General features: G+C 37.7%; 5 protein-coding genes across 10 annotated transcripts; 1 reads left to right on the forward strand and 4 right to left on the reverse strand.

Moving 5' to 3' along the window:
* Nucleotides 2815-7983, reverse strand: LOC104790921 (alpha-glucan phosphorylase 2, cytosolic). Its single transcript, XM_010516718.2, has 16 exons — nt 7721-7983; nt 7432-7648; nt 7115-7294; nt 6845-7021; nt 6678-6763; nt 6336-6525; nt 6164-6256; nt 5742-5926; nt 5538-5655; nt 5338-5466; nt 5025-5243; nt 4740-4943; nt 4256-4414; nt 3642-3905; nt 3291-3481; nt 2815-3170 (listed from the first exon to the last, which is right to left on the reverse strand). The coding sequence occupies exons 2-16, from the start codon at nt 7633-7635 to the stop codon at nt 3044-3046; spliced, it is 2526 nt and encodes an 841-aa protein (XP_010515020.1). The 5' UTR covers nt 7636-7648; nt 7721-7983; the 3' UTR covers nt 2815-3043.
* LOC104790922 (probable anion transporter 4, chloroplastic) lies at nt 8560-12114 on the reverse strand. 5 transcript variants are annotated; one of them, XM_019246724.1, is made up of 10 exons: nt 11804-12111; nt 10945-11165; nt 10581-10807; nt 10099-10462; nt 9888-9932; nt 9655-9801; nt 9371-9508; nt 9258-9291; nt 8932-9111; nt 8560-8829 (listed from the first exon to the last, which is right to left on the reverse strand). In XM_019246724.1, the coding sequence occupies exons 1-10, from the start codon at nt 12030-12032 to the stop codon at nt 8822-8824; spliced, it is 1593 nt and encodes a 530-aa protein (XP_019102269.1). In that variant the 5' UTR covers nt 12033-12111; the 3' UTR covers nt 8560-8821. The 5 variants fall into 5 exon arrangements, with proteins under 5 accessions (XP_019102269.1, XP_010515022.1, XP_010515021.1 ...); XM_010516720.2 differs by lacking the exons at nt 10581-10807; nt 10945-11165 and adding an exon at nt 11239-11465 and having other exon boundaries at nt 8560-8826; nt 11583-12114; XM_010516719.2 differs by lacking the exons at nt 10581-10807; nt 10945-11165 and adding an exon at nt 11239-11465 and having other exon boundaries at nt 11583-12114.
* LOC109133318 (uncharacterized protein At4g04775-like) lies at nt 15576-16052 on the reverse strand. Its single transcript, XM_019246327.1, has one exon. It carries the CDS (start codon nt 16050-16052, stop codon nt 15576-15578), a length of 477 nt encoding a protein of 158 aa, XP_019101872.1.
* LOC104790925 (UPF0503 protein At3g09070, chloroplastic) lies at nt 20350-22169 on the forward strand. Its single transcript, XM_010516723.2, has one exon. It carries the CDS (start codon nt 20435-20437, stop codon nt 22058-22060), a length of 1626 nt encoding a protein of 541 aa, XP_010515025.1. The 5' UTR covers nt 20350-20434; the 3' UTR covers nt 22061-22169.
* On the reverse strand, nt 22218-25221 carry LOC104790923 (beta-glucosidase BoGH3B-like). 2 transcript variants are annotated; one of them, XM_019246726.1, is made up of 9 exons: nt 25005-25221; nt 24670-24874; nt 24213-24295; nt 23968-24113; nt 23638-23881; nt 23451-23555; nt 23175-23357; nt 22901-23102; nt 22218-22787 (listed from the first exon to the last, which is right to left on the reverse strand). In XM_019246726.1, the coding sequence occupies exons 2-9, from the start codon at nt 24731-24733 to the stop codon at nt 22297-22299; spliced, it is 1518 nt and encodes a 505-aa protein (XP_019102271.1). In that variant the 5' UTR covers nt 24734-24874; nt 25005-25221; the 3' UTR covers nt 22218-22296. The 2 variants fall into 2 exon arrangements, with proteins under 2 accessions (XP_019102271.1, XP_019102270.1); XM_019246725.1 differs by having other exon boundaries at nt 24213-24303.

Here is a 26487-nt window from a genome sequence, read left to right on the forward strand (position 1 = left end):
TGCTGCTGACACCCCGTTATGGCGATCTCAGGGTGACAGGTTCTCCAAAACTTTCTCCTCTCGACATACATGGCATAATGTTCGCAGCTCTCACGCAAAGGTCGATTGGTACAAAGGGGTATGGTACTCTTAATCCACCCCTAAGTATTCGTTTATCCTCTGGCTGGCAATTCATAACCGTTTAGACACTGGCGATCGCATAAAAAACTGGTCCTCGGGGCAACAAGTCACATGTGTCCTCTGTTCCGGCGCGGAAGAGACTAGGGATCACCTATTTTTCTCTTGTCCTTACTCTGCAGTTATTTGGAGAGAACTCACACAGTCACTTCTCTTGACTCACTACTTAACAGACTGGAGCTTTCTGCTCACGCTGCTTACCTCCCCGACTTTATCACCTCTCCCACGTTTTCTCTTCAAGTATGTTTTCCAAGCAACTGTCTATCATCTCTGGCGTGAGAGGAACACTCGACGACATGGAGAGGCCCCTTCCCCGCAGGCTCAAATCATAAAGCTCCTTGAAAAAAATGTACGCAATCGTCTCACCTCAATCTTGAGGCAACACGATCATCGATACGATGAAGGCCTGCAACTCTGGTTCTCTACAAGAGTTCACATTCGTCCATCCTCTTCCAATTAAGCTAAGACAATCAGTATACTGTTTCAATCTTGTTCGGTAATTCATTTTTCAAACGCTGAAGCATTTATTGTACAAACGTTTTTTGGTTGAATACAATTTTACATTCTTTCAAAAAAAAAATATATATCACTTTTATGTTATATTTCTCCTAATTTTTGCTCTGATCATATAATCATTTGACATTGTATTAATTTTACATATTCTAAATGTAATAAGTTATAAGATGGAATGAATTATGATCTTCAAACATGGGTTAAATATAAAATGTCAAAATTATATGATGAGATGATTTAAAACTAATATAACATATCAAAATTTTAAAATCTGAAAAATTATTCAAAATTTCTATGTAAAATAAAGTTCAATTCATGTTCTAGCACGATTACTAATCTATGAGATCAACATAGTATTTGATCATTCATATACATACACTAAAGTTCTATTTCAAACTTTCTGAGTTCAGCTTTATAGAGTTTGATTCTACTTATTCAGTTAAGTATCAGTCATTTTTTACATATATGTATATAGAATTGAGTCAACTTACAAAGTAAACAATAGTCAAGAAGAATGAAACTCAAGTTAGGGTTTAAGAAAGTGAAAAATCACAATACAAAAAGAAAATTTAAAATGAGAAAACAACCCTTTGTGGTCTATACAGATGCATCTAGAGTTGGTTTGAGATGTGTGTTGATGCAGCATGAGAAGGTGATTGCCTACGCTTCGCGGCAGTTGTGGAAGAATGAAGTCAACTATCCTACTCATGACTTGGAGATGGGTGCTGTAGTTTTTGCCCTTAAGATTTGGAGATCTTATCTTTATGGTGCAAAGGTACATGTGTTTACAGATCTATTACAAGGTAGGCTATTACACGTCGCTCTACTCGACAACCAAATGCTGCTGACACCCCGTTATGGCGATCTCAGGGTGACAGGTTCTCCAAAACTTTCTCCTCTCGACATACATGGCATAATGTTCGCAGCTCTCACGCAAAGGTCGATTGGTACAAAGGGGTATGGTACTCTTAATCCACCCCTAAGTATTCGTTTATCCTCTGGCTGGCAATTCATAACCATTTAGACACTGGCGATCGCATAAAAAACTGGTCCTCGGGGCAACAGGTCACATGTGTCCTCTGTTCCGGCGCGGAAGAGACAAGGGATCACCTATTTTTCTCTTGTCCTTACTCTGCAGTTATTTGGAGAGAACTCACACAGTCACTGCTCTTGACTCACTACTCAACAGAATGGAGCTTTCTGCTCACGCTGCTTACCTCCCCGACTTTATCACCTCTCCCACGTTTTCTCTTCAAGTATGTTTTCCAAACAACTGTCTATCATCTCTGGCGTGAGAGGAACGCTCGACGACATGGAGAGGCCCCTTCCCCGCAGGCTCAAATCATAAAGCTCCTTGACAAAAATGTACGCAATCGTCTCACCTCAATCTTGAGGCTACACGATCATCGATACGACGAAGGCCTGCAACTCTGGTTCTCTACAAGAGTTCACGTTCGTCCATCCTCTTCCACTTAAGCTAAGACAATCAGTATACTGTTTCAATCTTGTTCGGTAATTCATTTTTCAAACGCTGAAGCATTTATTGTACAAACGTTTTTTGGTTGAATACAATTTTACATTCTTTCAAAAAAAAAAAATATCACTTTTATGTTATATTTCTCCTAATTTTTGCTCTGATCATATAATCATTTGACATTGTATTAATTTTACATATTCCAAATGTAATAAGTTATACGATGGAATGAATTATGATCTTCAAACATGGGTTAAATATAAAATGTCAAAATTATATGATGAGATGATTTAAAACTAATATAACATATCAAAATTTTAAAATATGAAAAATTATTCAAAAATTCTATGTAAAATAAAGTTCAATCCATGTTCTAGCACGATTACTAATCTATGAGATAACATAGTATTTGATCATTCATATATATACACTAAAGTTCTATTTCACACTTTCTGAGTTCAGCTTTATAGAGTTTGATTCTACTTATTCAGTTAAGTATCAGTCATTTTTTACATATATGTATATAGAACTGAGTCAACTTACAAAGTAAACAATAGTCAAGAAGAATGAAACTCAAGTTAGGGTTTAAGAAAGTGAAAAACCACAATACAAAAAGAAATTTTAAAATGAGAAAAGAAATCACTAAAACCAAATTTGAAATTTGATTCAAATAGCATTTTACATAACCTTTTCATTGAGCAAAATTAGAATATAGCAAACATCATGGACTACACATACGAAAAGTTTCATCATTTATTTCATTTTGATTATATTCTTATGAGTTCTTATATATATATGATAATATCGACTTTGGAGCTGTCTGTGGATATGGAGATGTCTTGGTAAGGAAGGTAGGGAATGTGCGAACGTAACCGGGACTTAGGGAACAGGACAAGCCTCAATGTTCCAAATCTCTTTGGCATACTGAGCTATCGTACGGTCACTGCTGAACTTTCCTGAACCGGCTGTACTCAATATCGACATCTTCAGCCACCCCTTCCGGTCCCTGTCACAACACATTATGAAAACATTGTCACATTAAAGAATTTCATTATTCATTTCGATTCAGTTTCTGTTAAAAAAAACCTATGAAAATGGACAAGTTGATTTTAAGAGATGGACTTACTTATAAGCTTCATCAACTTTGGCCTGAGCATCCATGTAGCTTGGGAAATCATACCCAACCAGGAAGTAATCACCACGCCCAAAACCTGTGTTACCCTCAAGAGAATCGAGGAGCGGACCATAATCATAGCTCCCAAACACTCCACTTTTGACAAACTGCTTCGCCTCTTCAAACCGAGGATCGGGTTTGAACTGATAAGTTTCAACATGCACATAAACATTTCATGTCAGAGAAAGTACAGCAGCATACAGTGATTTCATCACAAGGTTCTTCATGGTATGGTCATGGTGGCTCACATTTGTTCCACAGAGACAAAAAGTATGCAAGGGAGAAAAGGAGAGAGTGGCATACCAGTCCATCTTCTCTTTCTTTACGCAGTCTAGGGACCTGATCGGCTGTTGCACCAAAAAGAAAGAAATTTTCTTCGCCAACCTCCTCTCTTATCTCAACATTAGCCCCATCAAGGGTTCCTATGATAAGGCAACCATTAAGAGCGAACTTCATATTGCTGGTACCACTTGCCTCCATGCCTGCTGTGCTGATGTGTTGAGATAGCTCACTTCCGGGTATAAGCATCTCTGCTACAGTGACATTGTAGTTTGGAACAAATACCACCTAGAGAGCCATATTCGTTAAACCAATTAAAAATTCTTCAATCCATGTTCAGGAAAATAAAAGGAGAAAGTAATTCATTGCATTTGCATCAAAGTAGCAACAATAAGTAGCAAAAAAAAAAGTAGCAACAATAAGAACGCTTTGCATCTCAGAAGGAGGCTTAATTAGCATTAGACTTAACCAAAAGAAACCAAGTTTATCTTGAGAGATACAAAAATCTGTAATATTTGACATTGACAAATCAGCAACAAACTCAGGTAAACATCACTATCACGCAATCAAGCAATCATCGTGTTTAGCTATCTCTAAGTTACACGGATAACATTTTAAGAAGACTCAGGCAATGTTACCTTTAGGTATTCGTTGACCTCTGGATCGCTGTTAACAACGTCGCCAACATCATTCACTAGTTTCACTATCCGTTTTGCATTTGTATAGGTTGCAAATGCTTTACCCCCAATCATGACAGTACGAGGAACTGTTTTCTTCCTTTCCTCAGGCTTCATCTCCTGTAACATTCAGCCGTAGAAAAGAATGTCACACAAGAAATACATGCATGACCTAAGCAATGGTTTATGGACATTTTCTTTTGGTTAAAGCATAAAAAGTTCCCAGGGAAGCTTTATGAGTTTTGGCTAGAACCGACATGTAGAAAGCTCATAAAAACTTCGGAAAATTTTGCCAAGGGAAAGGGAGTACCCTGGAGTATCTCACTTATTTTTACTTGTTTATATAGCATTAGGTCTACCATAACTTTTCACGCAAAGGAAAAAACATAGATAAACTACTAGGAATCATAAGGCAAATCCAGATAGATGGGTAAGCCAACTGTACCTTTAACTTTTTGAATCTATAAATTACTCCAAGAATGTTCATCAGCTGCCTCTTGTATTCGTGGATACGCTTAACTTGTATGTCAAATAAGCTTGTCGGATCAATACTCACACCAGTTACACGCTCTATATACTGAGCCAAACGTTTCTTATTGGCTGTCTTCGCAGAAGCCCATTCAGATTGGAGTTCTTCATTGTCCGCAAACTAGCAGAAGAAGAGATAACATCAGCATGGCAACATAAAAACCCATTGCAAATCTGGTTCTCAAAAAAATAAAAATCAGACCTGCCGAAGACCAGTAAGTAGGTCAAGATCAGTGATCCATTTGTCAGTCTTCAACCACTTTGTGATTATATCACTGAGCTCAGGGCTGCAGAAACGTAGCCACCTCCGAGGTGTGATGCCATTAGTCTTGTTTTGAAACTTGTTTGGCCATATAGAGACATAGTCTGCGAATAACTCAGCCTTCAAGATATCACTGTGTAACTGAGCAACGCCATTCACCTGTAAAAAGGCTCTCATAATTAGCACTTCAAACATGAAGACTAAATGGGACTTAGAATAAATATAATATAATCTTGACAGAGGGGACACTTACTGTATGCGAGGATACAACACATAAGTTAGCCATTCTCACCACAGGCTTTTGGGGATTGTTATCTAAGATGCTCAAACTTGAAATCTTGTCCTGGAGATCAACTCGTGTATCGCGAATGGTTTTCACAAACTGCAGAATGGTAATACTCTATTATTGCAAGAGATGACAGAAACAAATCATTAGAATGATCAGAAAAATACCCTCTTATCAATCTCTGTTATTATTTCCATATGACGAGGAAGAAGCTTCCACATCAAAGATTGTGACCATTTCTCCAGCGCTTCGGGAAGGACAGTGTGATTGGTGTAAGCAACGGTCCTGCAAACCTTTACAAGTAAGTTCAAACAGAAAAGTGGAAAACATATTTCGGAAATAATGATTGGTTTCATGCACAATTGTAGTACCTTGATGTCACATCCCAAGCTTCATCCCATCCAAGTCCATTTTCATCCATTAGCAACCGCATGAGCTCAGGGATTGCAAGAGTTGGGTGTGTGTCATTCATTTGAACAGCAACTTTACTTGGAAACTCTGACCATTTCCGGCTGCCTTCGGTCGTGTTCCTCTCATGAAATCTTGATATAATATCCTGCCATAGGTTCCCATATTGTGAAGAGGAAATATTAATAAAATTATGAATCACACTTAAAAGTAGTCATTTTGGCATTGTTTTTCCAATATGCCAACATGAAATATTTTCATCATTTTATTTGCCCACAATTAATCATTTTCAGCTCATGATGACATTTATCAGAGAGTCCTAAGTTGATCCAATACATTATGGCTTAAGAATAATGAAGAAAATGAAAGGAACAAATTGACAAACCTGAAGCGAAGCACTGCAGAGAAAGAACTGTTGTTTTAAGCGTAATAACTTCCCATTCTCGGTAGCATCTCCTGGATATAACACAGTGCAAATCTGCATATATATACATCCATTGTTAGAGCGAAACAGAAAGTCACAAAGCAAAAGAAAATAAAGCAGTAGGTATAAGAACCTGTTGAGCTCTAGAATGTAGCTGCGCAGCCAATTCATATTCTCCTTCATTGAACTGAAAAAGATCAAGATCCTCCGCTCTAGCTTTTGCTTCCCAGAGACGGAGACTGATTGTGTTCTTTGTGTTATATCCCGGAATTGGCACGTCATAAGCAAGAGCTTGTACAACATCACCGCCTACCCATTTCCGTCTGCAAAATAGTCAATTGATCCATTGGAATGCTTAAGAGCAAGCTCAGTGAAAATTCAGACAACACATAGCAAAACTCCTAGCGTATAAATCCACAGAAAATTCAAGTACAGACATATGTTCAGTCATTTAAGTTCCAACATTAATACTTACGATCCATCTGGATTTATCTCCACACTGCCGAAAAACCTGACAGGGAATACTACGTCGTGCCTCACAATTTCCCATGGGCTGAACTTCTGCAAATTCCCACTAAAACATGATGAGTTACAGTCTCAAAATCATATGTTGAAAATCACCACCACATTGATAAACATCACCTCAAGCCAGTCCTCTGGAATCTCTTCTTGACCTTTCTGTGAGATAAGTTGCTTAAACAGCCCATGTCTGTACCTCAACCCATAACCCCAAGCAGGCAAGTTTAGAGTGGCCATCGAATCCAAGAAGCACGAGGCAAGTCTCCCCAACCCACCATTTCCAAGAGCTGCATCTTTCTCCTACGATTTCATAACAGAAAAGCTCAAAAACATTTCCAATGGGGAAAATATCAAAAAGAAATGATCAAAATCCCAAGAAACTCAAAAAAGTACCTGCTCGGCTATCTCCTCAAGCTCATAACCGAGCTTACGCAGTGCATCAGCATATGGACCTTGAAGGTTCAAATTCCCAATGGCATTTGTCAAAGCACGACCTTGGAGATACTCCATTGACAAGTAGTATGTTTGTTTTGGATCAACTTTGTTAAAATGAACATAAGTCTCATTCCACAGCTGCAAAACAATTCACACATTCATATCACTCTCACATAAAACACAATCAACACATTCATAGTTTCAGATCAACTTTGAAAGATCAAGATTAACCATAAACCATAAATTAAAACACTCAAATCTACTTTACTGATTACCTGAATGAGACGATCGCGAAGACACTCAGCAGTAGCGTAAAGAGCTTGCTCAGGCCCGAACTTTAACGGAGAGAAATGTGGACTGTACTTGGCGTGGTAAAGGATATTCTCAGCGATCTCCGTAGCTTCGTTCGCCTCCGGATTAGCCTTCGCCGAGATTTTCTCCGGCAAACTCGTCGCAGCTTTTCCATTCGTGTTCGCCATCGCTGATAGCTCCCTGAAACAACAACCACTGTTATTATTGCCAAAGTAAAGAAAAGTCTAAAATCAAAATTAGTGAGCAATTTACCAAATTTTTGAAATTGTAATCTGGGGAAGAGATGAAGAGACACTTGAGAGAGCTTATATGAAGCAGAAGAAGATACTATGGAGAAATCAGTATATACTAAAAAAAAAGAAGCGTGAGATATTTTTCACAAACGTTAATTTTTGTTGTTTTTTTTTAATTTGATTCTCTGTTTTTTTTCGTTTTGGCGATTTGATTTTTGATTTATGATTTTCCGGAAGGATTGAAAGTGTGAGGATCACAAGAAAAGAGAGTGAAGTGAAGTTTTTTTATGTGTCAGAGGAAAAGCTCAGAAGAGCTTTGTGATTTTTTTGGTGAAAATATCTACTAGGAGCCCCCACATCTCTTTGTTTTTTAGTTAGAGAGACTCTTCATATTATTTTCGTATAAAAAGAACACCCCTTGTATTGGGATTGGGGACCATTGATCATTTTTCTAAGAACTTAATTAGAAAGAAATGCTATTTGATAACCTAATGTAGACATTCATTAAAAGAAAATAAGTGACTTTTAAAGAATTTGATGGAACAATGAGAATGAGAAAAGAAAAGAATCGAGAAGGAAAGGAAGATTTAAAATATAGAACCAATCTGAGTAAAAAAGCCAAACGTAGTGGCTCGATTGCTTACGTTACGTATCAATACAGTAATGAGAGGACTAAAGTGGGAAAGATCTACACGAACACGTGTGTATGTATGTAAATCACGAAGTAGAGAAAAGTGCGCGCACCTCAAGGTACCAAAATCACGGATCTGCACCTGCTGAAACTTCACTTTTCCTCTGCTTCCGTGCCCTTTTAGATTCAGTTTCTAAATTTCTTCGAGGTTTAACAAAAACAAGTCATCAGTTAACTCAACATTGTTTTTCATTATCTTCTCACAGGCGTTTTCATTACACTCAAACTCAATCATCAACATTGGAAAACTTGCTACATTTTTCATTTGTTTATCGAGGAGGAGAAGAATAATGTGGATATCTTTTCTAACTTCTATACAAGGCCGGATATATCTTGTTCCTTATATGTACTAAGTAGCTTGATTCTATTTAGATTTGCAACTTCTCTCCTGGCTGATGCTCCATCTCTTATGTGTGGATTTGTCCTCCTTCAAGCTGCTAAGAGGACCATTTGCAAATTATTGGAACTATAAATCATTACAAAATTGAACGAAACTGAACACCAAAAAGCAAACAGCCATAACTCAAGAAAATACCAACCTGTTGTGTCAAAATCGACTCTTTCTCCAGTTGCATATATGTTGTAAAAGAGAGCGGAAAGGAGATATAATATTGCTGTAAGAAGAATAAATCCTTGGAAGGAACCCAAAAGTTCTACAAAGAAACCAGCTCCAACAGTTCCAACTATTGCAGCCAATGTTCCAGCAGTAAGACACATTCCTATAACAATATAAAAGGTGAATACCAGTCAAACGATTTTCTAAGGCCAATTCTTTCTCAGAAGGTACAAAGTAGCCATCGGTGATAATTGAACCAATAGGAACTCTGGAAACCAATGTCTATTAAAGGAGAATTAGAAAGTGTACCATGTAGAACACCAGAATACTCTGGAGCAATTTCCTGAAACAAGAGGAAATCAGATGTCAAAGATACTCAAAATTTGTAGTGTGGGTTAAGTATGAATCACACGCTTGGGTACCTGAAGGTTAATAAGAAACCCCAAATGGCTGAATGATTTTAGCCCAACAGCTAAACTGAGCCAGGCTGATGCTACTAAAGGTTGTTTTGCTGTCGTTAGACCAATAAGAGCAATTCCAGGACCAATGAAACCAATGGACTGCCAAATGAAATCCATCAGTCAGCAAAAGAAAAGAAAAAGGCTAAATGAACACTTCAACACCATTTTGATATGTATACAGAACTCTTCAGTCCGAGGGACCTCTTGCTTGATTCAATGAATCCTGTGAGACAGGAATCACAAACCTGCATGATTTTTCGCGTTAAGGTGATGCTTGTACCACGTCGTATCAACAAGTCCGACCAAAAACCAGCAAGGTATCCTGTGAAAGCCATCATACTCCATGGAACAGCACTAAACCAAGCAGCTTGTTTGAGGTTCACATGATATACCTGCAGCATGATATTCTCTTAAATTTCTTAAGAAGAGTAAAAGCAACAAAATTTCTATCTACAATTAGTTGGTGATAGGGCCTTACTGTATTAAAGTATATGGGCATCCATGAAAGAATCACAAAGAAACCCTGGAAATAAGTAATTAAGTCATAGTAGTTAGATGAATTCCAACAGATAGGAAAACACCTGATCATAACAAGTCATAGCAGTTGATGCTAACAATTTCACTTCAACAAGAAATCCTCATAGTTACAAGAAGGAAAGAGTTGAATTGAGAGGAATCTTCTTACATACCCAGCTATGCATGGAATTTGCAACTATAACAGCCCAAGTCGGCATCTTGGAGAGAAGGCGTCCAAAAGGAGGTATTCCACCTGTAATGTATTGTTTGTTCACCCTAGTAGACGTTTGCTGCTTTTGCTTTATATACTCAAGTTCAGACTTTGTAATCTGAGGATGTCGATCTGGCACACTCGACGTCGCAGAGAGCCACACAAGCAACCATAGGAACCCCGATAACCCAAATATTACAAAAGGGCCATATATACCGCCTTGAGACATAAGAATAGGAGACAACATGAGTCCTACAACATTCCCAAGCTGAAACCCCGCCATTGCAATGCCAACAGCTCTAGAACGTTCTGTTGGGGGAAACCATCTACATCAAAAGTACCATCACTAAGAACCCAATAACCAGTGTCTGCTCGTTTCAAAATCATGAGTGTGCCTCAATCACATTTGGAAATAGTACTGAGAAACATACTATCAGTAAGTACCTCGCAACCATGTTGTTCATACAAGGAAGAGCCACTCCTTCTGCAACCCCAACCATAGCTCTTGCAGCAAGCAGTGCCCACAAAGAAGTATCAGCTGCCCAAGGGGTAAGAAAAGTAGCCAGCGACCACAGAGCCACACCCCACGCCATGACTACCTTACCGCCATAACGGTCCACCAAAGTTCCCCCAGCTATTGGTGAAATCAAGTATCCCCATAGAAACGATGACTACCAAAAAAGAAACATTCAAGAAACTATGAGACCAGCGAGCACAATGGTGTATGTTCCAGTAGAACGACTTAATAATACTGAATTATTTACCCAAAACATTATATGAAGGAATCAAAAATCTTGAAAGAGTTGACCTGAACGATACCGGAAAAAGATTTGCTCCATCCACGAGAAAGCGAAAGAGGAACAATCGCAACGGACATCACAACACGATCCGCATTGCACAGAGCTAGAGCAAGCGCGAGCATCGCAACAACCTTCACTCTCTCCGACGTTATAAATTCCGAAAAATCAGGTTGCGCAGTCACCTCCGCCGGCGTACGGCGAGCATCGCTGCAAGACACTCTAAATCGATNCTGCTCGTTTCAAAATCATGAGTGTGCCTCAATCACATTTGGAAATAGTACTGAGAAACATACTATCAGTACCTCGCAACCATGTTGTTCATACAAGGAAGAGCCACTCCTTCAGCAACCCCCACCATAGCTCTTGCAGCAAGCAGTGCCCACAAAGAAGTATCAGCTGCCCAAGGGGTAAGAAAAGTAGCCAACGACCACAAAGCCACACCCCAAGCCATGACTACCTTACCACCATAACGGTCCACCAAAGTTCCCCCAGCTATTGGTGAAATTAAGTATCCCCATAGAAACGATGACTACCAAAAAAGAAACATTCAAGAAAGTATGAGACCAACGAGCACAGTAGAACGACTTAATACTGAATTGTTTACCAAAACAATATATGAAGGAATCAAAATCTTGAAAGAGTTGACCTGAACGATACCGGAAAAAGATTTGCTCCATCCACGAGAAAGCGAAAGAGGAACAATCGCAACGGACATCACAACACGATCCGCATTGCACAGAGCTAGAGCAAGCGCGAGCATCGCAACAACCTTCACTCTCTCCGACGTTATAAATTCCGAAAAATCAGGTTGCGCAGTCACCTCCGCCGGCGTACGGCGAGCATCGCTGCAAGACACTCTAAATCGATGACGTGGAATAATACCACATAGCTCCACGGGAGTGTTTCCGTCGAATTTCAAGAAGCCTACGCCTCTCCCGGAGCAGAGTAACAACTTTTTCCGGCGATCTCGCTCCGGCAACGACGGAAACCTCAGTGTAGGTAAGCTTGAAGTCAAGACTGCTCGATCTCCATGGAATTTTGGGGTTTTGCGATTACGGTAGTCTATTGAGGGTTGTAAAGAGAGAGAGTAACACATTTTCACCAATTGGAGCTGCTTAGTGATTAGTTCGGTAAGTGAAGAAGATGACGAAGATGAAGATGCTCGCTCGGTTGGTGTCTACGGAATACGGATTGTGCAACAGCCAAATCGCGTGACACATCCGCGTCGTTTTTGGGCCCCTTAACATTTAATAGGCCCGTATGTTTTGGGCTTTATAATTAGCATGATATGGTAGAAGTGTATAAACGAATTTTAATTTTGCCTAGATTAGGGGTATTTAAATTCAGGAATTTAAGAGTAATTCCATCTTTTAGCTAAACAAATCAATCAAAACGTAATTGTCAGTCACTGTATCTGGAGTAAGCACGTGGAAGATTCCAATCTTTATCAGAAAATGAGAACAATTACAATAAATACAGTATGTATGTGTCGACAAAAAGAAAAAGTATAAACTATAGTAGTAATATCGTAAACACTGTTTGGCTTCGGGACTTACTAATGTTTTTTTGAAGAACACACAAGGCTCTCTTGGGAATTTGTCGGAGATCCGAATCTCTATGTTACTCGTGTTATCCAATTAAATTATAGTCGCATCCTCGATATATTCCTTGCAAAAATACCATAAAAAACGTATGTTATTTTTATTTGGAAATTTAATATCTATTGGATTTATATTGAAATAAAAATGTTTCGTGTATTTCTTTGATGTTTTTTAAAACATTATGTTATATTAATTTGTTGAATCGAATATCTGACTTAACAGACGTTAATTTGATTAATGAAATCTTTAAACTGGGTTTATTAAACCAAACACGTGGGTAATTGGGGTTAATCGAAAGACAATAATGCCCTCAGTTATCTCCTCCAAATCAATTTGAGATAACCCTAAAAACATAATTCCCAATTTCTTTTTTTCTTCGTCGTGTGTTCTTCTTCCAACAATTAATGGATCGAGTGATGAGTGAAGGTGTTTGTTTTGTTGATTGGGTACAGTGTTTTGGGCGTGAATTCTGAGAGTATCGCGGAGATGAGGTATGTCGATTTCAGGTTTTTAGGTTTTGGGTTATTGTTGATTGCAATTTTGGGGCCGATTTCAATTCTTAGGGATTTTAGGGTTCATATATTCTATTATTAACGATTGGGTGGTGTAATCATTCATAGATTATATTGATTCTTGATTGGGTGGGTGAAATCGAGATCAATTTAGGGTTCATAGATTTTATTATTTTAGGGTTCATAGATTTCAATTCGATTTCTGTTTTCAGGAGTTTGTTTGTACTAATCGTGAATGTCTTCTTGTTGTGTCTAGTGCTTTCGAGTTTTTGAAGTGCAAATACACCATAGAGGAGATGTATCAAACAATGAGCAATCATTCGACTACATAGGAGGAGATTCGAAAGACATGTTAGTGGATCCCGATTTGATGACATGGTCTATCTTCAACGAGTTTTTCGTAGAGAATGAAGTGTATGGTGAAGTCGAAGACGTTTGGTATAAGCTTCCACATGAGGACATAAGTTCAGCAAGATCAATTGGCAAAGACAAAGATGGTGGGATTAGGGAGTTATGTCGTGAAGCTATTATTGGTGGTGAAGTCGATATATACATCGACAATGGAGTTTCTGTACCAGACCCGTTTCCTCTTACAAATAACGATGTTGGTGAAGATGTTGCAGATGAGGAAGACGGAGTAGAAGATGATGCTGAGCCCAATCACCATGGTGAACAAAGAACCAACGAGGAACAAGTTCAGCAAGATGATGGGGTAGATCTAGTAGAAGAAGGAAGGCATCAACCTTTTTCGAAGAAATTAACAATGACAGACAAGATGATGAAGCAACGGGTGGGGATGAAGCAGCAGGTGTTAATGAAGCAGCATGTGATGTTGAGGAAGAAGATGCAGATGATGATGAATTTGAGAGGCAATGTTTTGATGCTGAGCGTCCAGATCATGTGATGGACACAGATGATGAATGGGATGCATTTGATGAAGAGGAAAGGGTGACATAAAGAGCTAAATACACCAAGTATAAAAAACCTTATCTGTGGTTATTACAGAAATTTCACAGTGGAGAAGAGTTCAAGGATCAGCTTCTGCGGTATGTGTTGAAGACTAACTACGATGTGAAGCTGTGTAGATGGGGATCGTCAAAGCTGGCCGCTATATGTAGCCATGAGAATTGCAAGTGGAAGATATACTGCTCAGCTCATAAGCGCACAAGTAAGTTGATATTTCAAACTTATGTCAATACTCATAACCATGGTCAGAGTGGGAAAGCTAAGATGTTGAAACAAGGAGTTATTGCGAGGATGTTCAGAGATGAAGCAAGACGAAGACCAAGATTGAGGTGGACTGATATCAAAGATGAGATAATGATGAGGTACACACTATCAGTATCTAAGTGGATATGTCAGAAGGCAAGAAGAATGGCATTAGATATGGTGATAAAAACCTAAAAATAACAATTTGCAAAACTTTGGGATTAATGAGGCTGAGTTGAAGAGGTCAAATCCGGATACACACACATCAATTGTCACCATCCCTCAAGCGTCTGGTAAGCAACAATTTGACAAATTCTATATTTCTACATTGTTTAACCAGAAAACTGACCATCCTTTTTACATTGTAGCTATGTCGATAGACATTTTCTGACCACTGTTTGGCAAGCGAACTACAAAGACAACATTCAACCTGTGAATGGAGAAAGATTGTGGCTTGGAACAGATAAAGGAGCTATTGAAGACCTGACAAAAGAAAAAAGTGTGGGCGTCCTAAGAAGTTTGCTAGGATTAAGGAACCATGTGAATCATCAACCAATCCGTCTAAGGCTACAAGGGAAGGACAAACCGTAACTTGTACAAATTGCAATCAACCAGGTCATAATAAAGGCACTTGCAAAAATCAGGCTGTACAACCAGCTCCAACACGCAAAAGAGGGAGACCAAGAAAGCGACTGGTAAGCTCAACCAGGTCATTATTGATTCTTTCTCTTTTATTACAACTTTTTGTTTGTGTTATTTTTGCGTTTTCATAGGATAATGATGATCCATGGAGCATACACAATGCACCAAAGAGGTGGCAGCAAGCTCAAACTCAGTCCACTCCAACTGTTTCTCAAAGTAAACCCGTAGAACAACCTCAACATTCAAGTGCTCCAGCAGCTGGTAGAGGACGTGCTCTTGGACGTCCTCCTGTAACTAAAAATGGTGAAGGCAAAGGTCGTCTTAGAGCTCGTGGTAAAGGTCGTGGCAAAGACAAAGATGAAGCTCCAACACCTCCTGTTTTCTTTATGTCTCCATGGACTGACAAAGTCTTTGATGTTTGGCAACCTAAAAAAAACTAGTTCATGTCTTATATGTTGTCTTATATGTTCTAATTGATTAGGATGGTACGATGATGGGATCCTTATTTTATTTTGGTGTGGGATCCTTGTATGCTCTCAAACTAAACGGCTCTTTTGGATCAATGGTACTAATTTTTAGGAAATATCCATTGCAAATAACATCAAACAGAGATTAACCATACAACAGACTAAACGAAAACAACAATAACAAACAACAACAACCCAAGATAGCCTTCTACTTTCCCAATCCTAGTATCATCCCAATTACTACAATGAACCCTCCCCAAGACAACACGATGAACTGTCGGAGCATTTTCTCTCTCTCAATAGCTGCCATAACTTCATTTTCAAGGTGATTCTTCTCTTCCTCGTATTTGTTTACTAACCCAATATGCATCGTCGTCGTCACACCACTCATACCCTGTTCATTCATGGCTTTTAGAGATTCCTTAAGCAGTTTGATTTCATCTTTCTGATGACAAATCTCATCTCTTGCTTCTAATAAGCTAATCTTCTGCCAATCATACGGCTTTTCTTCATCTGCCCAACCAAAGAACCCATGAACAACACATCTGTAGAATCTTCTTCCTGGATTATCATTTGTCCACGATTTTACAACAATAGTTGCTTTTCCACAATGGCAGATAGGACCCCAACAACGTCTACCTGAATTTGCATCAGACCCATAACTTTGACTCATCACTCGATCCATTGGTTGTTGGCAGAAGAAGGAAGTCGATGAAGAAGATAATCAAATTGGGGAATTTAGTTTTTAGGGTTTGTTATCTCAAAAGAATTTGGGGGAAATAACTAAGGGCATTAATGACTTTCGTTTAACCCCAATTACCCACGTGTTTGGTTTAATAAACCCGGTTTAGAGATTCCATTAATCAAATTAATGTCTGTTAAGTCGGATGTTCGATTCCACAAATTAATATAACATGATGTTTTAAAAAGCATCAAAGAAATACACGAGACATTTTTATTCCAATGCAAAACCATTGGGTACTAAACTTCCCAATAAAAATAATATGAGATTTTTGGCATTTTTCCCTCTTTAAACTAGTATACATACCTATATGTCGATTAGTTTTTTTTTCTTTTTTTTTTTGGTTAAATATGTGCATTAACTAGTTCCATTAATATATGAAATAAAACTCGATTGAATATATACTATATAGTATGTAATATACGTCGAAGCCTTGATGAATAAATAACTAGTTAAACAGGTAAGATATATAAAAAATTAAAATAAGTTATTAAATAGTAGCAGGAAACATGATTACTTAAATACAGTTGAAATAAATATATATGTAGGATGTATAAAATTGATATGGATAATTTTGTGCCTCTATAATCACTTCCAAAAAAAAAGTGTGTTGTATCACTTAAATTATGTCACAAAACTAAGTAATGCAAGTTAAATTAATTATAGATTAAATGTCATTTTTATATTTTTATATTAAGTGTCATTTAAATTCTTAACTTTGTAATTTATATAAAATCTCAAATCGAACTCTATATTTATAAGTTATTTAAAAAAAACTATATATCAAACAAAGCTTTAACCTAAGAAAAACTCTACCAAAAATAGAATATTCAATGGTACTATTCAGTAGCACAAGTGACACTCTAACCATTTTCATCAAAGATAGTAACAATAGAGATCAAAGCAAAACCGACTTCGTTTAGTAGTATTTTCTCTTTAGGTATAAGTTAGTCTCGTAAGAACAAATTATATTATTGTTGATTTAAAAAACAACATCTAAATAAAAATATTTTCTATTTAATTTTTAAAAAGGTTTCTTAGCTTCACTTCTGTCCCTATGGGAAAATGATTAGCCAAATGGTAAAAAATTCTTAAACTTAAGATCACAATAATTCCCAAAAATCTTGAATGGTATGCATATGTTTTTGAAGCCTTTTTAAGCTTTCTTGTTGTTTTTATTACATTAGTCATTAATGTATTAATAGGAGAGAAAAAATCATGTTGTGTATCAGTAGAAATTTTAACAGTTTTTTTATTAGGGATGAAAAACTTATGAATGATATTCAAATTGAAGAGGACGATGTACAAAACAAACACATTTTATTTTTTTTGCTAAGAAAATTAGTTAGATAAAGAATAAACAACCCATTTTTAACACGAAAATTTAAATATATGATCTTTATACTTGGACCATAGTGAATTTCACTAGCCTTCTCCTTACGATATATTGTTTTTTTTTTTTTTAATTAGGATACATAAATCAAAAACGTTATTATTTGCTATGAACATAATTTATGAGTATTTAAACAAGACTACTTATGTTAAATAAAAATATACACGTTTACGAGTTGATTAGATGCATCATAATGATATAAGATTTATGTTTTGGTCGGTATGCCATGTAGCAATTCATTTATCAAAATTACATAAGAGAATCTATCAACAAACCATAAAAACTAAACAAACAAACAAAAAAACAATTAAAAAGTTTGTTGAAGTTTCCATCAATGACTATGACTAAACTATATTTAACCGAAGATTTAGCTTACAATAATTCAAGCATACCAACATGCATTCCATTAGAATCAAACCTTCTAAAAGGCATCTCCAACCTAATTTTCATTTTCTTCTTCAAAATAGAGTTTTTTTCCATCTTTACTATATTTCCAACTTCTAAACGTAGATCTCCAAAAGTAATTTAAATTAAAAATATATAATTCTAAATATAAAGTAAAATTGGTAACTTTATTTTTGAAATTAAAAATGGAGATGAGTTGAATATTATTTTACTCAAAATAGAGTTTGGAAATGGATAGGAAAATGCATTAGATCTAAGTTTTTAGAGTAGTTTTGGCTATTTTTATCAAACAACTTTTTGTGATTGATTTTTTTTTTCTCTTTTTAATTGTCAAGGATTTTTATTAATATAGTTGATGTATCATTAGTATCCGAATTGAAATCAAATTTTTAACTATTGATTACGCCAAATTTTTTTTTTGGACTCAAAATTTTGGTTATGCTAATTATAAAAAAAATTGTGGAGAAATATGACCTTAAAACAAAATAAAATAAAATTCGAGAGTACTAAAATACTAAACAAATAGAAAATTAAAGAAAAGGGTTTAAGGAAGATAAATTTACCATAATTGACCCTACAATATAAACAAGTAAGGTCATGTGTGTTGGTGGTATGAAATTTCTCATACTAAAATAAATGAAAAATAGAAAATAAAAAATATTTTAATTAAAAAAGTGAGAATCGATTTTTAAGAGCACTCATATGATGACACATGTCAATTTTTAAGTAATTTTTTTATTATAATAAACAAATCCATAAAAATAAAAATAAAAAATAAAAAAAAACACAAAAAAAACAATTTCTGCACCGTCAAGAGAGGATCCCTGTAACCAGGTCTGTTTATGAAGGGAGAGAGCCAGCCTCTGATCAGCCTATAAAAAAAGGTAAAAAGGTATTGGGGGTGCATGCCAAAGCATTCTTGTAACCAGGTCTGTTTATGAAGGGAGAGAGCCAGCCTCTGATCAGCCTATAAAAAAAGGTAAAAAGGTATTGGGGGTGCATGCCAAAGCATTCTTGTAACCAGGTCTGTTTATGAAGGGAGAGAGCCAGCCTCTGATCAGCCTATAAAAAAAGGTAAAAAGGTATTGGGGGTGCATGCCAAAGCATTCTTGCTTTAGGCAGTGGTCATAGTAGTGTTTTTTTTTTTTTTGGCTCAACAACAATCATTGAAATACACTTTGTTTATCCAATGACACAAAATATGTGACCTATGTTGGCATTATCGAGTATAACTTAGGATCATAATTCCGGAAGGAAAGAGATTCCCTTGCTACCCGATCTGCCACCCTATTACAAACTCTTGAGATATAAACAATTTTGAATCCTTGGTAAGCGGAGAGCAGACTCTTTATATCGTGGAGTAGAGGAGCAAATGCAAGCCAAGTTTCCTCACCATTCAACAAGTTGACCAGGCCTAGAGAGTCTGATTCGAAGATAACCTTATTGTAGTTCAGGCGAATCAGTGAGTTTATTGCCCCCCACATTGCTTCCAATTCCACTTCCATCACTGATTTTGCACAACGAATGGCTTGTGCTCCCATCCAAAGAACATCCCCACAATCATTTCGAAGGACCCATCCCGTACCGCTTGGTGTATCCTCTCCCCTCCAAGCTCCATCCGTGTTACACTTAACCCATTCACTTGGAGGAGGATTCCATTTTGCATCATTTGTCCTTCTTTGCCCCTAGGGTCCATCGATTAACCTCTCATTGGCATTACGCTGATCCCATTCCTCAACATCCTCTAGAGCCTTTTCTACTGTAGCCCTCGCATTGAAGTCCTTTCCTTTGAAAATGAGCTCATTACGAGATTTCCAAAGTCTCTATAATAACCAAGGAACATTCTGGTCCAAATCTTCTCTTTGAAGATAAAGCATTGCATCATTCAGGACATAGTACATGTTCGTGTATAGAGAATCAGACCAAATACCTTCTGGAGGAGCCGGAACCTATGCTAGACAAGTGTGGTCATAGTAGTGTTACTCCTGGGAAGTCAAAGATAGTTTTACCTATCTAACAAGTTCCATTATACATAATTATAAACTATAGATTCATATTATTTTAAATTATTATTAGTTCATATACAATGAAAAATATTAGTATGATTAGATAAATTCTTAGATTTGAAAAAAAAAATAGTATTGTAAAACAAATTATAAAGTTTTTAAAAAGTGAAAAATATATCTATTTTGATATTATAAAATCTAGTAATATGATATATGAAATAAAAATATAACTAATTAATAAAATTAAATATATTTATAAGTAATTTAATAAGTTTAAAATATATTAATAGAAATTTTCATTAATAAAGATAAATTTTAAAATAAAATAACAAAATAAATACTCCAATGAAAAAATTCTCAAAATTCTCTACACCAAAAAAATTAACATTATATTTGCACCTGCTCTAAACAACACACTATCACCGAGATTCTAAAAGTAAACTAATCCATTATACTTCACTCTCACTCTCTCTCTCTCTCTCTTAAGTCACCGCCGCACGCAAGCAAATCATTCTTCAGCCATGGCTAACGTCAAACAAACCAATCGCCGTCGTTCCTCTTCCTTATGCCACCGTCACCCTTCCGCTAAACCAACCACCGGTTTCTGCGCTTCCTGCCTCCGTGAACGTCTCGTCACTATAGAAGCTCAGTCTTCTTCTCACCCCGCTGCGGTTCAGACTCCTGAGCTCCGTCGTATTAGATCACACTCCGTTCGCAACGCATCAGTATCCGTTTCAACGCAGCCGCGACGGAGATCGTGTGACGCTAGGTCTAGCGCAAGCTCTCTACACGATCTTTTCGTCGATGATGACGAAGAACGGTTAGATAGTTCGATTCGGAAACCTCTGTTTCCGGATTTGATAAAAGAAGATTACTTCGATGGACAAGAAGATATCAAAGGTTTTGATGAAGGCAAGCCGAGGAAGATCGTCGAAGAAGAAGAAGAAGAAGAAGAAGGCGTAGAGAACAAGACGATGAAGGAGTTTATAGATATTGATTGGGGAAACCAAATCAAGAAGAAGGAGATAGCATCGGTTTTGAGCAGGAAGCTTAAGATATTTTCATTGAATCATCATCATCACAAGGAGAAGAGAAAAGATGAACAATCAGATTCTAGATTTGGTCGTCACTCTTGTGATGTAGATCCTAGATTGTCTTTTGATGGAGGTAGGATCTCGTTTGAGAAACCTAGGGCTTCATGGGACGGCTGCTTGATTGAGAAATCATATCACAAGCTGACGACATTGTCTACTGTGGCAGAAGATGCTAAAGCTAAGAAATGTGTTGTTGTTGAAGAAGAGGAAGAGGAGAAGAGTCCTGGTGGGACAGTTCAAACTAAGAACTATTACTCAGATTCTCGTAGAAGAAGAAGCTTTGATCGAAGACAAGGATTGCTTGAGGTTGATGAATTGAGAGGTGTTTCGAATGCTAAGGTATCACCTGAAACTGTTGGTTTGTTTCATGGTGCTAAGTTATTAGTTACAGAGAAGGAACTTAGGGATTCTAATTGGTATTCGATCAAAAACGTTAAACCTAAGAGTAAAGAGTTAGTTTCTAAAGGAAAGATTTGTATTGGTGCTGCTGGTGAGGGGAAGAAGCAGGATGGTGTAGAGTTAAAGAAACATAGAAAGAAATGGCCAAAGGGATGGAACCTTTGGGGACTGATACAGAGGAAAAACGAGGCCAAGAAGAACGAAATCAAAACCGATCAGAGTTTGAAACTTGAAGGGAATGCGGTTGAGGGTTCTTTGGCTGAGTCTCTGTTAAAGCTTAGGAGAGTAGGTAAAGGAGAAACCAATGGTGGTGTTAGTGAGAAGCTTTTAAAAAGCTACAGCGTAAGTGCGAGAAAGTCTTGTGATGGTGTGTTTAGTGGTGATGCTAATATTTTCGGTGGCTTTGAAGGTGGAAGAAGCTCCTGTGATGGTCTGTTTCATGGATCTATTAACGGTGTTGAGGTTGGAAGGAGCTCGTGTGATGGATTGGTTAATGGCATTGAGGATAAACAAAATCATAATGTACTCCAGAGAAACGCAAACTTTGGTACGTGCGACCGAGAAAAATTTGAGAATAGTTTGTTTAGATCCTATATGACTCCTGCAAGGAGCCATAAGACTAGCAAATCCGGGAAGAGTAGGCTGAAGAATTAGTTTGATCTGACATTTGTGTTAGCTCTTGAACACTCTGTTGTAATTAGCAACTTATGAATTTGTTACATTAGTGAACTAAGAATATATTGCAATCCTGTTCATAGTCATACTTTTAAGATTCCTCTTATCGTTTGTTTATATTCATCAAAGCATTTCAACAATACATTGTTAGCTTGTACAAATTCTACATTGCGTGTAATATATGTCATAAGATACTTCCCCAGTGTTCTGGTACATCAATCAGACACCGGTTTTGAATTGAGACTGAAACCAAAAGGGAACAATGGGTCATACGAATTGGCATGAGCATCTAGTGGCAAATGCTCAACGCGTTTGAACCAGCTCACAGGTAATTTCCCCTTAAAGTCATAATCTCCAAAAATAACGTCAGCCATCCCTTGCCCTTCTGTTCCAGGCAGCCACGCAGCAACCAGAGCCTCAATCTTTTCAAGAACTACCTGCTCCAAAACCACAGGTCGTCCTGAGATCACGACCACCAGTGTCGGAATTTTCTCTGCGACTGCGGTGACAATGTCGCTACCATTAAAATGTATTGGGAGTTCAGAGTCATCCCCCATTGTCTCTGCATAAGGTGGTTCCCCGACTGCAACAATGGCGTAAGAGAATCCTTCACTCGACGCTAAGGTTTCCTTTGACGGAGTTTTCTCGTAGATTACTTCGGTTTCCTCTCCAACTACTACTTTTATGGCATCCAAAAGCGTTGTGCCTACAGTTTCAGACATACATAGATTCATGTTGAGTAACTTTTCAAACAGCATCTAAATAGCCTCTGCTAAATAAAAGTCCCTTTCCAAATCAAATAGCAATCCTTTTAGTTACCGATAGTGATCCTGCCGCTTAGACCAAACCATGTCTTTGTCCATCCTCCACACTGATAGCCAAGATCATCAGCGTGAGTTCCAGTGACTAGAATCCTCTTGGCTTTGCGGTCTAGTGGCAGAAATGGTTTATCAACGTTTCTCCCATTCTTTAAAAGAACTAACGACTTCCTAACTGCTTCCTGCGCCAATTCTCTATGTTCCTGCACACATGGAAAAATCTTAGAATAAAGGCAGCAATCTGGTATAATGGCATTCAATACAAGAGAGCTCACCTTGCAACCAACAGTAGGCAACAGAGATTGATCAGTGAGAGGATGTTCGAAGAGACCAGCGACAAATTTCACTCTGAGTATTCTTTCAACAGCATCATTGACCCGAGCCATCGGTATTTCCCCTGACTCTACCAGATCTGTCATGTCCTGTATGAATTGTTCGTACTTGAATGGTACCATCACCTGCAATAACATTTGATTATATAATCTTCACTCCTTCAGTCATTCAAGATGATGCTAAGCTGAGATATTTCGCATAAGGTATTTAGAATCTACCATGTCAATGCCAGCATTGACCGCAGTTTTAATGCAGTTGCGGTAGTTTGATCCCTGAGGCTCACTAAGCCGGTCCAAAGCTTCCCAGTCTGAAACCAAAAATCCCTGGTGATATGAACAAGAAAGCTAGCTTAGTGCATACACTTAGTGGTAGCCTGGTAAGTACTCAATTAAGTTTTGGACAAACCTTGAAACCGAGTTTTTCCTTGAGAATTTCTGTCAAGAGAAAACGGTCGGCGTGGAGTCGAGTTCCATTCCAACTGGAGTAAGACGCCATAACCGTAGAGACTCCCTGAGCAAGACACGTCAGATATGGTGGAATATGAAACTTCTCTAAGTCTTCATATGACGCAATGGTGTTCCCTTCATTTATGCCCTTGTCGGTACCACCATCTCCAACAAAGTGTTTGGCGCACGCGACGACATTGTTTCTATAATCCAGTGAACAAATCCATGAGACATGACATCAAATCTACTAAAGACTAAAAACAAACCAGTGTAGTGATTTATTTGATACCTTCCTGCAACAAAAGGGTAGCCATTTGGGTGGTCTTCTGGTGGCACGCCTTGTAGGCCCGAGACAAGCGAAGTCATCTCGCAGACAAGTTCGGGATCTTCTCCATAACTCTCATAGCCTCGTCCCCATCTCGGATCTCTCAAGACCTGTTAAAAAGACAACATAACAACATTTCATTCAAAAGTTCACAAATCGTTATGTTCAGTTTCAGTTGTTAATTTTTTACATATATAAAAGGGACTTACAGCCACACAGGGAGAAAACGCCCAGTGAGCACCACTAGCCCTTACTTCAAGTGCAGTTGCAGCTCCAATTCTTCTGACCAAATCTGCATCTCTACAAAATTACCACAACAACTACAAGTGTTATCATATTAACAACATAACAGCCAAACGCAGGCTACGCAGCATAGCTGCAATAGAGGCACCTAATCTTGAACACAATCAGATTCTAATCACCACTACTGCAATACTACTAGTCTACTCCTACCTTGTAATCAGGAGCTAGTTGAAAGCTAATCAGAATTTCAAATAGGTGAACAGGTTCAGTCAAGTTTCATAAAAAGACAAAAACAGAACAACTCAACCAAGATCAATGCCACCATTACAGATCACAATCCAAAATGTCAAATTCTCTGCAACTATATCTCATTCTCTCTCCTCTGTTTGGAATTTTTAGTTTGCTTATGTTGTAAAAAAAGACCTGGTGGCTCCGAGGCCGATGTTGTGGGGAAATACGGTGGCGCCGTAGACATTGTTGTTGCCATGGACAGCGTCAGTGCCGTAGATGATTGGAATTCCCAAACGCGACGCTAACGCCTAACGCTGAAAACCGTCGATCATATCAGCGCAATCCGACGACTTAGCATCCTCGAACGGCGCACTCCCACCGGCGTTTAGTACACTTCCTGTAACACCAAATCCATAAATTATACTCTGATTATCCAAAAAAAAAGAACACTAAAAATTCATTTTTAAAGAATCAAGAATTAAAACCAAAGTGAAACAAAACAAAAAGACTGTGTTGTTTGTCTGTACCGTTGAAAGAATCTGTAATGGCGGCAGGAGAAGCAACGGTGCGTTAAATCTGAGTCATCTGACCGATCTTCTCCGGCAGAGTCATGCGAGAGAGAAGGTCCTTCACACGCGCCTCCACTGGCGCGTCTTGGTTCTTGTAAACGCATGAAGACTCCTCCTTGACTACCATATTCTTGAATCTCTTTACTCTTCTTCTTCTTCTTCGTGTGTCGGTCGTGTTCTTCTCGCAAAGTTCAGCTACTTTTCTTTATCTATACTATAGCCAATTCCGAGGAGACGTGGCACACTGATTTGACAGGACATTCAACTTCTCACTTAAATGGTGTAAGTAAAAAAAAATCCCATTTGATTAACTTAATCAACACATGTGGGTTGGTTACAAATTGGTTGAACTAAAATATGTTACATGTCAAATCTTGAAAAAAAAATGAGTAAAAAACCAAGAACTACTGAAAAATCCACTAATTATAGATAAGGACATACATTTTTCAATCATACACTTTTATTACCCGATCCTCTGAATCAGCCAGGTGAAGTTAAACCGGTTACAAATTCTCTCGAGTTGCAAGTGAGTCCAAAACCAAGAGGAAACAATGGGTCATACGAATCAGCATCAGCATTTAGAGGTAACTGGTCAACGTGTTTGAACCAGCTCAGAGTAAGTTTATCGGGAGCTCTAAGTCTCACTTCTTAACTTTAATATGAATAAAAATAAATCAGAAATGGCAAGAATACTAAGAAGAGCTTCTTAATTAAGGAGTTTAAGAATTTTTAAGAACCATCGACGTGGTCAAGAATGGTTGGGTGTATTTTAATATAAAACAAAAAAAAAATTGATTTTTCTTATACTTCTCTCTCGCGACTTGGTGAGGTACGATCGGAGACCAGCAATTCGGATCCTTTCCTTCACCAATTCGGAGACGGTCCCATGGTATGTTCGATCATATTGTTGTATCAATTTTTGTTTAGTTAAGGATTTAGAAATTAATGTTCTTTGATTTGGGAAAATTAGGGTTCTTTGATTTTGCGAAAATTAAACCATGGGTCATACTCTCGGCCTCACAAGGTTTGTTTTTGCTTTACTCTGACTGATATGAGATGGGTTTTGTATCGATTTCAATGATCCGTAGATTAGCTTTGTTCCTTTGATCAATCGAGTTCAAAGTTTTGATTTTTTTTCTTTTTTTTGATGACGAGTTCGGGTCTTGGAGCAAAGCGAATCGCTTTGATCGGTCTTGGACACTCTGTTCCATCAGCTGGTGTTGCTATGATGAAGGAAAGCGTACTGCAGAAACCTTGGCCATGGATTATCACAGAGGGGCTGGTGTTGAGGTAAATTCTTATAATCATCCAGTGGATTGTATATTGTTGCAAGCTCTTAGCTCAGTTGATGAAGAACTTATATAATTTGCAACTCATAGTCATTCTTGGAATTTTCTACCCATTAGTTTCCAAATCTTCCTCTTGCTGTGTATCAAGATGT

The sequence above is a fragment of the Camelina sativa genome, chromosome 6 (genome assembly GCF_000633955.1).
Source record: "Camelina sativa cultivar DH55 chromosome 6, Cs, whole genome shotgun sequence".
Lineage (NCBI taxonomy): Eukaryota > Viridiplantae > Streptophyta > Magnoliopsida > Brassicales > Brassicaceae > Camelina > Camelina sativa.